Here is a 13,953-nt window from a genome sequence, read left to right on the forward strand (position 1 = left end):
TACTCCATTATCAGCCATAAAGTTTTGTGGTAAAATAACTCACTATAAACAATTTATCTAAAATTTTATTAAACTATTTTTAACTTATTTACAATGTAGGTATCTAAAATAATTTCATTTCAATTTACTTAAATTAATAATTATTATTCAAAATATGCAATCAGCTGATTTAGTTTAAAAATTTTTGAATTCGCTAATTATTCTAATTAAGTAAAAATTAAGTATATTTAAAAGATAAATCTCATGTGATCATATGATTGACAGAAATTATTCAAACTGTAACTAAGATGAAACAATATATAACATGTCAAATTAACAAATACCTAATAAACTATTTTAGTAAATGATATTTCGTTTTGAGAAATTTAATAATATTAACAGTTTAAATAATTTCATAAATTTATCATATTAATTTGATAATTGAGTAAATATGCAAAACTCGATTTTGTCACGTTTGAGATGAACCAACAAGTGTATAGCAAAATTTTCTTTATTTTATAAAAACAACTTAAGGTAATTAAAATTCAAATTGACTTGGCATCGAAAACCTAAAACGGAAATTATTAATCAAAAACATAACTATAACAACCACTTTTTTGTTGCTACAACTACTGTTTCACAACCACTTTCACTTTTAGCCTTAATCTATAAGTTGATTGGAAATTATTATCATTTTTCCCGCGGCTATTTTTTCATTATTATAGCTTAAACTTGTTAACTTGTATTGTTATTAATTAATATCTGTTACACATTTCTCTATTAATTTATCTATAATTTTGAGTTTTATTTATCAATATTGAATTTATTTACTGATAACATTACTAATTGAGTATAAAATACTTTTTTAATAGATTTTTTATTAAAGCCCATAAAGTGGTTATTACAACCATTTTGTACTTACATAGCATAATAGTATGTAATTTAAACGATTATATTCAGAAAAAGACCTCTGTTTAGAAAACAATTTTTTCAACTTCAATACTTATATGAGTAAGAATAGTAATATTAATTAAGTACAATATGTACAGTGGCCGTTTTTATTAGTCTTTATTACAATAAGTATAGTTAAGTAGTTAAGTAGATAATTAGAGTTTTAGAAAATTATTTTTTAAAATATAATATTAATATTTGATAGAATATTACAGCAAATGTAATTCGTATATATATATATATATATATTTATAGGTTTTCGAATAATATATTTCAGCTCTCTACGAATGTAATTTAAATACATTTACTTCTACTTGAAAAATGCGGCTTTACGCATCAACGCATAAACACTACACCTCCAACCTTCATACGAAATCAGTTGTGCTTTTGTTGAGGACTACAGTTAACTGGACACTTTCTTTGCAGACCACATAGTCCGAATCGTCCGATCCTTACATTCATATTTCAAAAACAGTGACAAATATAACATCCATTCAGACTGATGCAGTATCATCTACTTTGACTTTTCATATACATTATAACACGAATCAAAACACACATCGAAGAGGATATATGAAGTTTAATATCGTCCATAATTAATATATATTCATGCTATTACAGTATCTACTTAGACTTTTCATATGAATTGTTATGGAAGCTGAACACAGGTTCAGTAAACCCGCACACATATTACCTAATATCTTTTAAGTACAAGTCACCAATAGTAATAAATTAACTAATAGTTAAGATTATACTACTCATATCCAATAAAATAAAGTATGTTTTAAAAAAAAAAAATATGATTTGTAATTCCAATCTTAACAGGTTACTATCTCACATCTCTAAGAAAAAAGACAGCAATAATTGTCCATTCTAAGTAGGGTTAGAGCATAGTCACATGTTTATAATTACAACCTGTCTATTGAAAAATAATCTAGCAATCCATTTAATATTGTAAATATCTCTACGAGTCATCTCAATGAAAATGCGAGATTTTGCATAAATTTCTCAACTCTAACCTCAACTGTGATGAAAAAAATGAAAGAGTGTGCTGCAGATCTTCTACATTGTCAATACATGTTCAACATTTTTAAAACTTAGTTTCTAATGATTCTTTTTCAGCTGCAAGAACTCATTTCAATGAGCTACAATGAAGCTTCTTGGAAAATTGAAATTGGATTAAAATTTCTGAGATTTAAGATTTAAGAAAAAGGCTTAATCTTGAAGATTAGCGCGGTAACATTATCTAACGTAAATTCTAAATTGTTAAATTGTAACATAACTATGTCTCTGACAATAAGACTGATAATAAGCTTAAAATTTTCCATGTTTTATTCCTAATAACATTATTTAACATCAAATACTTTCTATAAGTATTATTAATTATATTAATTGCTTCAGTTAAATTTCCTCCTTTACATCACTTATTTTTACAATGTTCCCAGAATGGTTTATACCATTGAAAACCTTTTCATCGTTCCTTTATTTTACATACTTAATAAATTTTTTCTTTTGTTCTTTTTCTAAAACCGTTAGTTACTTTGAAAAACCATTTATTTTTACATCTTCAGGAATTTTTCATAATATAAATTATGCTGTAAACATGAATTTAATAATTGTGCGGGAACTTCCGGCATGCAATATTATTTCACTGTTACTAATTTGACTCTTTCATGTCTAAACTATTATACTTTCCCACTTGATTGATTCATATTCGTTAGAATGATTTTACTATATTATATCTGCTTAACATTTCGTAATTGTTATAATAAAGTCAACAACCCTTTTGGTATTTAATTCTTTGTCGTTTTCGTTGTCGTTGTCGTAGTTGTTCTTCATATGTTCATAATTTTTATGATGAAATTTTTTTACATAATGATCCCAACAAACTACAGATACAGATACAGATACAAATATAAATACATAAAATAATAACAAAAGAGGGAAAACAGTTAAGTACGTGCAAAAAAATGAGGCTATAAGCCCATTGCTGTAAAATTGGATTAAATTGTGAAATGGTAGCAAAAATATGAACAAAAGTAACTTGTACACACAGAAGAAACCTAAAATGCGGACATGAATCAATCTGGTACGCCGATGGAAGAGAGAGGCCAATAGAGGTTATGTAAACCCATGCTTACACTTGCGCAAACTAAAGCTGGCCAAGAGCATTAAAAACCGCTAACGTAAACAAATCGGTTTGAGCTGAGAAAATAAATAGCAAAAAAGACCAAAAAAAAAAAAAGATACCAGATAGAATGGTGAAAAGAAAATAGAGAATCAAAACAAAAATAAAAACTATTGAAAAAGCTGTAATGATTTATACTTTGGCTTATATGGGAAGTAAAAAATGTGGAAATATTTACGATATAATGAAGGGTCAATATTGGTACTTGACTTTTTTTCTTTTTTTCTTAATGGTTTAAATTCAACTGAGTCATCCAATTTATTCGTTTGTTGCTTATGTATGTGTGCGCAGCTTTACAATCTTTCACGTTGGCGAAACAAAAAATGTTGTGCTCATTATTTAGATTGTTTTGTTTGTTTGAAAAACGTGTAAAATTCTGTGTGAAGGTTCTTTATACAAAGCCAACACGTTGACCGCAAATCATTTCAGCAATTTATCATCCGTCGTATGTATTGTATTCAACGGCGCATAGCCTGCACAAAAAATGCGAAGTATCTGGCGTAAATGCGGCCACAATCTAGTAACCCGGCCAACACCTGCTAATGTTGCTTTAACTCAACTTACATAGTTCTAAGTGCACATTCATGAATATTTGCCGTCGAAAAAAGTGTTCAGTAGCTGCCACCACGTATGACGTTGATATTTTATATGCTGAAATTAAAATAATTAAACATTTTTTTTCCCTTATAAGTAATAAATAAAAAAATAAAATTTAATTTTGCAAAAGAGAAGCATTTTTTATATAAAAGTTCATATTCAATGCTCAATTCATACAAAAAGGCGTTCTTAATTAAATTAGAAATACAGTCTACATGATGCTCTATACATAATATGACTCAAGCATTTCATTTTAAAATACACAAAAGTTTTTAATTATATTTTAGCAGCTATCCTGAAAATGTTATATTTACGTACATATTCTACTACCTGCAGCCAAAATTCTTAGGTTCATATTAAAAACATCACAAAAAACACCGAAAGCTGCCGCCTGAGATTTAATTAAAACCACGAAAAATAACTTTGATGCGATAAATTTAATAAATTCTACATACAGGCCAATTAAAATCTTATACTATATTAAAAAGTTTTCTTCACTTTTTAGAAAGCAGTGTTTTTAGTCACAAAACAAAAATCTAGAGTTTATTGCTTTGTTAAATTAACAGATACTAACAAATAAACTTGTATATTATCAAAATAATACCGTGTGTAAATAAAATTGCGTCTAAGCAAGAAGCAGACACTTCAAACCGACTATATTTTTTCAATTTTATACACTGTACGTTAAAATACTAACTTCAAGCTATAACCTACTATCAAAATAACTATATATATATATATATATATATTTATATAGATCGATACCAATATTTACATTAATGTCAAATTATTTTTAATAATCGCTCGATTTCACGTATATGTCAAAGTGGAGAACAACTAGTATCTGCTATAATTGCATAAATATTTCGATAATATTTAAAAAAAAAGTTCACTATTATAAATAAAATCCGAATCAAATGAAGTTTAAGAGAACTCAAGCCATCACATACAACATTAAAAAAGTAGATAGATTTACTTTAATCGTAAAGGTACCGATTCAATTGATAAAGAACGTTATGTTAAAAAAAGACAACTAAGAATTATCGGTAAATAATGTAAGGCTTTAAGCCTTTCGCTTTATTATGTTTTAAAAATTTTTAAGCTTTTAATTCTAAACGAGTTTCAAAGAAATAAATTCAATTTAGTTTGATTAAATTTTAATTATATTCTAATAAATCATCTAAATTCATCTAAACATAAATTCTAAAATCAATGAAGTTACAATGTTCAAATGTCAATAATAAATATCGAAAATAATATAATTATGACTTCTGTTATAAAATTATCTATAGATTATATAGGACTAGCGTCCTTACTTCTGTGCGTCTCAAAGTATATAATTTAAAAATTTAAAAAATGTTGAGTTGTAAAAAACAACAATATACTTTATGATATTGATTGAATTGGTTTATAAGCTAGGTAAATAATGGGAATACGTAGTATCAGAATAACATCTCATTATGACTGCCAATTCAAAATTCTTGCTTTAGTAATATAATATTACTAATATTTGACATCAGTCTTTTGACAACTAATCTAGTTCGATTACATTGTGGGGTCATACAATTTGAGCGATTGAACCCGAGTTACATTCAATGAATTTAAAAATTCAATTGAATAGTTTACAAATTCATCAGCGTTTATTTAATTGCAATTTAAATTTTAATTATATATTATCTTAGGCATCTTTTAGAGTCTATTGAATGTAACAACTTTAAACAAAATTAAATTTAAATTTATTTTTTTTTTTAATGTAGGAGCTCTAAGTATTGATTGTAAGCAAAAATGTTATAGGTTATGTTCTTCGTCCTTATATGTTGATTACGTAGTAACAATATCATTCAGTTCAATTCAGCAAATCAGGAGAAAATTAGATTTAAATAACATTTTTGTATAGTGACTTAATATTGAATCCAAAATAAAAATGTTTTGCCTATATTCGGTCCATTATTATAGAGGATACATGATATGAATATCATGTAAATTAATGCAGCGGTTTAAGAGAAAATTGTGTTAAATATTTTTGTTGTTGTGACAATCCTAAATATTGACTCTAAATAAGAATTTTAAACCACCTTTATATAGAAAATTTAACATAAATATCATTCGGATACGGATACAGCGAGTAAAGAATTCATAATTTCAAACAAAAAACAACTAAGAAAGATATATATCTTAACCGATAACTGTTTTAATGGTAAAATAACGTATATCACTTTTGAATTGTAGAAAAATAGATCTTAAGTAGTCGATTAAAAATTAGCCAGAAAAATTGAAACTTTTTTCAAACTACTAGTATTACTAAGTAAACTAATATACTCGTACTTATATAAACAATGTCAAATTTATTGCCAATATTTACACAAATTTTGGAAATGGTGTTATTTGAAAGTAGCTAGGTTTCTGATAGAAAAAAAAACATTTAGATAACATATTTTTAACTTAATTTTGTTCTTTCTATTTGAGACTACCTATAGACTTTACAGACCATATCTTTATATATTCCCACTGTTTAAGTCCTACATTTTTTATTTCTGATAAGCACCATAACTGGAATGAAACACATTGTTAAACCAATATTATTATATCATATGTACAAAATAACTTACTATTGAACTCTTCTAATATAATAACCAGACCTTTATCAAGTTTTTGAGACTTGTCACAAACCATCTGCTAATATAAATTATAAAATGTTATATCACATATATTGGATTGTAATGTCCAAATCGTATAATTAAAATTAAAATATATCAAATTATTAATAATATTAAGCAAAAGTTGTTTAGGATCAAATGTTTGTTTTGGTTTACTTTATTTATTAATTTTTTTTTTCTATTGGGAGTGCGACACTACCATTTTTTGTCCTAATTTCATATAATTTGCTTGTCTTAAACTTTGGAACTGTTATGTTTAATTTTAAATAAAGTTGTTTTCAGTTACATTACTTATAAAATGGTTACTGAAGACCCTTAAACAATTTCAAAATTGTCCTGATTTGATTGCATAACAAGCAAACTCTGAAGTCCTATCTGAAATACAATATACATTCATTTTGTGTATTTATTCGTTCATACTTACTACACGTAAAACACTTTTTTTATGAATTTAATAAATAAAATATTAGTTAGAAATGTTCACTCAATTTTACCAGCCCTAATTTTTTAATGTTGAATTTGAATTCATTACTTTTTATTACTATTATCTTCTGTGTTCGAGTTACTGCTTTTCTCAAATGTTCATATCTTGATTTAATGTCCATGCTTTGCCCTATTTGTATCTGGTACTCTTATTTATAATTTTTTATCACTAACTGTGGATTTAATTTATAAAAACGTTAATTTTTATACATCTTTAATAATTCAAGTGTAAATTCTCCGACAAAGCTTGTAAATATATCAAATATATAACTACAATTTTTTATTTCATTTTTGTTGAAATATTTTTAGTATCTTTTGTTTTATAGGAAATGATATTTTTTGTTTTTGATTCTATCAAACCCGAAAAAATTGGGTCAAAACAGTTTGAAATTATTTTTTTAATATTCAACTTCACCTACATGAACTTAAGTGCTTAAAAAACATCTTGGAAGTAAATTGTTTAACAATTTTAAATTGTTTTTTTAGTAAATTATTATGAAATTTTAAAAAATAATTTTAGTTCATAACTTTACTGTTAAATTCTTAATCTAGTTTAAAGATTTATAAACAGTAAAAATTTTTGTCGGTTAAATTTGAATGGGGAAAAAGACGTGATTTATGTTTCTAGATGTAATACTTTGATTAAAGCTTAATGTATAATAGCACTTCCACATTTAAATTATTCCACAGTAGTTTTAACATAATGCTTCAAACAATAAGAATAATATCATTTAACTTATAGTTAACTCATCTCTTTTATTGTTCTCAGTAATAGATATTTTCATAAAATTATTACTAAATACTAAATTGTTAGTGTATTTCCCAATCATTATTTTCTTGTAATCGTATTTGGTGTGCTAATTGAGACTAGCCTCTCTGACTTGAGAGAGGCTAGTCGTTTCTTTTATTTTTGCAATGCTCCATATTGTTTGCGAATAGGACAATATTGTCGACGTAATTTAAGCCTTCCAGTTATTGATTGTTTCTCTAAAATAATACACTATTGACTAAGGTAATACATTGAAATATCAAGTCTAAAGCATCAGCAAATAATAGCCAAGGTAATACATAAAAATATGAAGTCCAGAGTATTAGCAAATAATAGTGGCAATAATATACGAATAGAACTTTGTTTACCACTTATTTAGCATTAATATGGTTCATTAATTAATAAAACTTTCACTGAATTCCTGGAACGCTTCCACTTCTAGAACATGTTATGCCTTTATATACAATATAGCCTGATTAGTAAGCCTTGATAAACGTTTTACTGAATTTTTGAATCACTTCCACATCTAGGACTATTCAGATAGCATTGGGATCCATAATATCAAAAACTTAAGGCTAATGTCGCTGACTACAGTAGCGAAAAATGTCAGAACCGTAGTTTAGCAAATGGATTCTAGTACCGCTACTGTATTCAATATAATTGAACTACAGTGAATGTAATCCAACTACTGTAGCTAACGACTTCAGTTAAATCGTGCGTTGGGCATTAGCAATCTTGTATAGTCAGATTATGTTTTTTTTTCAGCCATGATAAGTCTTTCATAAGTTTAAATATTTAAAAATTTAATACTACAAAAGCTACACTTACACTAATGATTATTGCTGATAATTTTTTTTATTGGCTCAAAAATGAAGATACAATAAATGCTGTTTGATTTTCTATTTTTACTCTATGTGAAGATAGTTTATGCTACTATAAAACAAAATCTAACTTGTTTTCTTCTTTACATTTATAAATATATATGTATATATACATTTTATTTCTAAATATTAGTTTTAATTATGATTCATTTAGGCTTGAATGACTTCATTTTCTGCAAAAAAGTTAAAGACTATAAGAATTTCAAATATGTCAAAACAATACATTTGATATCAAAACTTAAATATAAACATTGAATACTTACCAGCCCATACTTGGCTTTGGTTATGGCTGAGTAATTTGTAATTCGTTCAGTAAGAAAAGGGTTAATATATACGAGTATATACCGTTTGAAACCTTTCAAATGATTGCAAGAAGAAACCTGAAAGTATAACTTTTATTTTATTTGAGACCAGTAAATGTGCCATTAATACTATTTTTTCACTTTTCCAAAAAATTGAAAAGAACATTTTTGTACTCTTTAAATGTCGTTACAACTAAATTGTTTAAATACAATTTTACATTCAGAATTTTTCTTATATAAAATAAAATTAAAAAAAAATAATAAAATGAAATTTGTCTTTAAGAGTGCAGCAAACCGTAACCGTTGACGGTTATTAAACTGAGCAACAAAAAAAATGGCAAAAGTATAAAGTATTTACCACAAAAAAAAAATATTTTTGAAGTTAATAGACTTGAATTACTGCAAGACTGTTCACCCTAGTTGACTTCTTGAACACTGCAATGTTTATGTTCAGTTCCATTTGCAGTTATTCGTAACAGCGTAGATTCATGCATAGTTCCGTTTGTGGATAGGACACCACACACCCTCGCGTTTCAGTTAAGGTTTGAAGAAATATTATTAGCTAAAGAAATTCCAACTTTAACGTATTTAATACTAAGTGGAGCATTTTAAAAATTTAAAATTATTAGTAAAGTGCATATTTTAAATTTTAATTGTCTTTGGTTGAATTTTTTGCTATTAAGTTTAGTACTTTATTGATGTTTTTGTGATGCTACAGATTAAAAATTGCGATCTTTTACACAAAACTATTTCCAATGGAAATAACGTATTTGTGTTAGAGTATGGTTGGTTGGTTGCAGTGGCAATCCATTAGATAACTTCCATGTACCTCAATTAGCGCTTTTTCGCCGTTTTTTTACCACATACCACATTTTACCGCAAGAACCCTAGTATAGAAGAGTAGAGACTAAATCCATCCCGCCGAATTTAGATAATTTAATAGGTCTTTCGTCTTCACCGATTAACAAGTCTGATAAACTATCAAAGAAGTATCTTCCTAAGAACCTATATCTTCTGGATGCCAAAGCCGGGCATTCACAGAGAAAATGTATTATAATTACTTTTTAATACGGGTTTCCACAACGCCTGCAGTGAGGATTATGGGGAATGCGCGTTACTCTGCGTGGCTTCCTATACTGAACTGCAGTAAGCCTTGCAGTGTTCACCCGAACTCTTTTGATGAGTTTTGAGGATATATTTTTATTATGCTTTTAAGTGCTTTTCATCTGTTATTGGCAAATTGCAGAAAGTAGATGAAGATACTTCACTTAATGGTCTCTAGGGTAATATAAACCGGTACCGCCAGAGACACATCCAGGGCAGCACCAGAGCGCGTACTTAGAGTATATTTCCACTACTTTTTTTAAAATATATATACTAATATATATACTATATAAATGATTAAATGAACACTATATAAATAAGGAGTGCTTCATAAGATCACACAAATTAGTTCATTTGAATCATATAACTTCATGCCGAAGAAGGAAAATTTAAAATACTAAAACTAAAAATAATTTCAAATTTTATGCACTAAATCAGAACGGAAGCAAATTATATTTTCTAGTCATAAAATGGTCATTAATGATTATAACTAAATTTTTCATTATAAACACAAACGCTTTCTTACTCGTATGTTCAGCAAATGTTTGCATATAAAAACTCCAGCATGTCTGCTCCAAATTATAAATCATCATTTCCAACTTTGTATAGTTTTTGTGCGTGCTTTTGTTTATGTTTTTACCAGGAAATTATGTGCACATATGGCGAAATAATAACAACATTTTTTCGGTTCACATTAATTTTCTTACAATACTACAGAATAAATATACTATAATATATATAATTGTTCAGCAAATTTTCAAAATGTTACAGTACTTAACATATTTTTTTTTTACTTACAGCATTATTTTATTTTCTGATAAAAGCTGATAGTATCACAACGAAGTACCGCAGCAGCCCCCGCAGCAGTCTTTTCTGTAAGTTCAAATTATAGAATGTCACATGATAAAAAAATGCTTGATCGTGAAGCAGTTCGTTCAGTTATACAACAATGGAATGCAAATCGTTTGGATCTCTTTGCACTATCCGAACCAGATGAGGTTTGTTTATACTTGTATATGTATAGATAAAAATCGTTATAATAAATATTTAATTTTGTCTTTACACGTTTTTACAGAATTTATTATTTCATGGTGTTATGCGCTTTTACTTTCAAGATGCCGGACAAAAAGTTGCTACAAAATGTATACGTGTTGCATCCGATGCAACAGTATCTGATGTTATTGGTAAGTATATTTAACAACATTTGCCCTATTCAGTTATAATTCCGCTTTCGACTTATAGACACACTCATCGAAAAGTTTCGCCCAGATATGCGTATGTTATCAGTGCCAAATTATGCACTCTACGAAGTGCATGCAAACGGTGAAGAACGTCGTTTAAATCCAGATGAGAAGCCATTATTAGTACAATTAAATTGGCATATCGATGATCGTGAGGGACGTTTCCTGCTTAAAAACATCGATCAAAAAACAACGGTAAGTTTTTATGCATTTAATACAGTAGAGTCACAACAAGAAATATAAATAAGAATTATAAATAATTTCAAAATATGAGTATGTACGATTATTACAAAATTTTTAGAAACAAAAGGAAGAACAATTTTTAGTTTCTACACTTCTAATATAATGTTGTATTATAAAAACTAAAACAAACAACATGAATTATTTCACAATCACTTTTATTTTATTTCAATACTTCGACTTTTATCCAAAAGTTCTCCTATTAAAGAATGCTTTAATAATTGTATGTCATTTGCTCTCTAAATCCTGCTGCACTCTATTTAGTTCGAGTTATAGAAAATTCGAGTTATAAAATTTCGAGTTATGGAAGCTAACCCGAACTGTATTTACATATATTATATTAAAAATAATGTAAAAATTAATGTAAATTAATAAAAAAAATTTTCTTAATTTTTATTTTTAACAATAATTTCTTTACTTCTAAAAAAAACTAAATATTTTAAGAACACGACGTCATTCCTACTGTTACACTTACTTCTTTCTATACAATTTCTCTTTTCTCTTTGTTTATCTTATTCTATCCTAATCACTTCATAAGAATTAATAAGTGGTAATCTATTGATTAAGCACTATTAGAGAAGAAACGAAGATAAACTTAAGTTCAGCAATATTGAGCAATTCAGCAATATTTATAACTAAAAAATATTGTTATTTTCTATATTTTACCTATATCAAATTTCTGAAAATAAAATTCAAGCTTGATGTTATCAATCAATTACTCACTTTCAACACTTTCATACAGTTTAATCAATTTTTAAGTTTGAAATGTCCAACACTATTTAAACCAATACATACAAACATCCTTTTTTATTTCTACAAATGTTTTTTCCACAAGCACAACCAATCACAGTTCAAGTATACTAATTTTCAATCTAATAAATTCATTTAGTGTGGCCTCATGCAAACCTCAAAAACTACATCAATATGTTGAAGCTAAATGAAAATAATCGTATAACTCCTCTACCAAGGAGTTATGCCAAAACACTTTCTCGGTTAAATATTTATATATATATTTTTTTTTTTGCTTCTCTTTATCTTTTACTTGCTGATGATTGTTAATCTAAGTGTGAATCCATACTAAATAGCTTTAAATTAAATCTTCATAGCTTCATAGTAACTCAAAATCGTTTCTTTTTACTTGGTCTTCTCTTACTTTTTCCAACTCTAACCTTTGTCTAAAAAATTAATGTTGCATGCAAGTTAAAGTCGCAATGTTTCTACTCTGTTGTAAACAAGGACTTAAACAAGGACCATATGAAACGATATACTGGGACAATTACATCTTTTTTAATACAAAAGGAAGGTTTTAGAAATGAAAGTCAGGATGTTGTTCATTCAAGATAGAGTTCCCTCTGCCTCCAGAATCACTGTTAAGGTTAAATGTTTAAAGTTACGTTTGGTGTTTAGTGCAAACTTTAAATGTATTTTTTGAAAGTATTTTTGTTATAATATTTAACAATACAATTTATATTGCTTCAAACTTAAGCAAACAAGACTCAAATTTTGTAGCACTACAATGGAGTTATTAGTAGTACAATCAAGTTGAAACATTTCTAAATTTAGTAATAAAAAATTATCGAAAACACAGCATTTCTGTACTTCAAAACAGTCATCTACAATTATATTTTACCTCTTGTACCACTGCATCCATCCATCCACCCATCCACTTGAGGTTAATTTACCATTAATAATGATTAAATTTACTAAAAATTATTATATTTGTTTTGTGTTCTGTTCTGTTCTGTTCTTTTTATGACCACTTATGTACGTGTGCATTGTATAGCCCATCGAACAATCAGATATGAACTTCAAGAGAAAACTCTCGAAGCGTGAAAAAAAGGAACAAAAAAAGAAAGAAAAGCTTGCTAAACTTAATTCAGATGCAGTTGGTGGCATTCATGGTGTCAGTACGAATGGTAACAGTGCGAATAGTGGCGATGGTGAAGCACAAGTAGCAGGCAAACTTTATACAGAATTGCCAGAAACTTCCTTTACACGTTCCATTTCAAATCCAGAAGCGGTAATGCGTAGACGAAGGCAACAAAAACTAGAAAAGAAATTACAACAGTTTCGTTCACGTGATGGCGGACCAGATACAGGTGGAACGTTAAAAATTTATGGCGAAAGCTTATGCCAAGATGTGCCTTATAAGACGCTATTATTGTCGATACGAGATTGTGCGCAAGCAGTTGTTAGAGAAATGCTGTCAAAATACGGTTTAGATAAAGCGGATCCATTGCATTATTGTCTAGTGCAGGTTTGCATCATTAATTTTCGCAATTTCTATCTAAATTTATTCCTAACTATAAAAATATACTTGATTTTGCAGGTAAACAGTGATGGTACAGAATATATACTTGATGATGACGAATGTCCACTATCCATACTGATGAATCATCCCACTTCAAGGGGTAAGTTAAAAATTTTACTATTTTCATAAAAAAAACAATATGAATTCTTTAATAATTTATGGCTTAAAAATAATAAAATCACTTATGGCTTTGAATTAATAAATTCCCTTACATAAAAATAAGTTAAAAATTCCTTATAACCTATTGAAC

General features: G+C 27.5%; 2 protein-coding genes across 8 annotated transcripts in view; one reads left to right on the forward strand and one right to left on the reverse strand.

Annotated features, from left to right (window-relative positions):
• Positions 1-13,953, reverse strand: part of LOC119675774 (octopamine receptor-like) — an 82,059-nt gene that overhangs the window by 26,145 nt on the left and 41,961 nt on the right. The gene's annotated exons all lie outside the window — the stretch shown is intronic.
• Positions 10,714-13,953, forward strand: part of LOC119680958 (afadin) — a 100,298-nt gene continuing 97,058 nt past the window's right edge. For all 7 annotated transcript variants that reach the window (XM_038093996.1, XM_038093998.1, XM_038093997.1 and 4 more), the window contains exons 1-5: positions 10,714-10,909; positions 10,987-11,095; positions 11,154-11,347; positions 13,176-13,649; positions 13,722-13,803. In XM_038093996.1, the coding sequence (XP_037949924.1) occupies positions 10,805-10,909; positions 10,987-11,095; positions 11,154-11,347; positions 13,176-13,649; positions 13,722-13,803 (964 nt within the window). In that variant the 5' untranslated portion in view covers positions 10,714-10,804. The remainder of the gene's footprint in view (positions 10,910-10,986; positions 11,096-11,153; positions 11,348-13,175; positions 13,650-13,721; positions 13,804-13,953) is intronic.

The sequence above is a fragment of the Teleopsis dalmanni genome, chromosome 2, assembly GCF_002237135.1.
Source record: "Teleopsis dalmanni isolate 2A chromosome 2, ASM223713v2, whole genome shotgun sequence".
Lineage (NCBI taxonomy): Eukaryota > Metazoa > Arthropoda > Insecta > Diptera > Diopsidae > Teleopsis > Teleopsis dalmanni.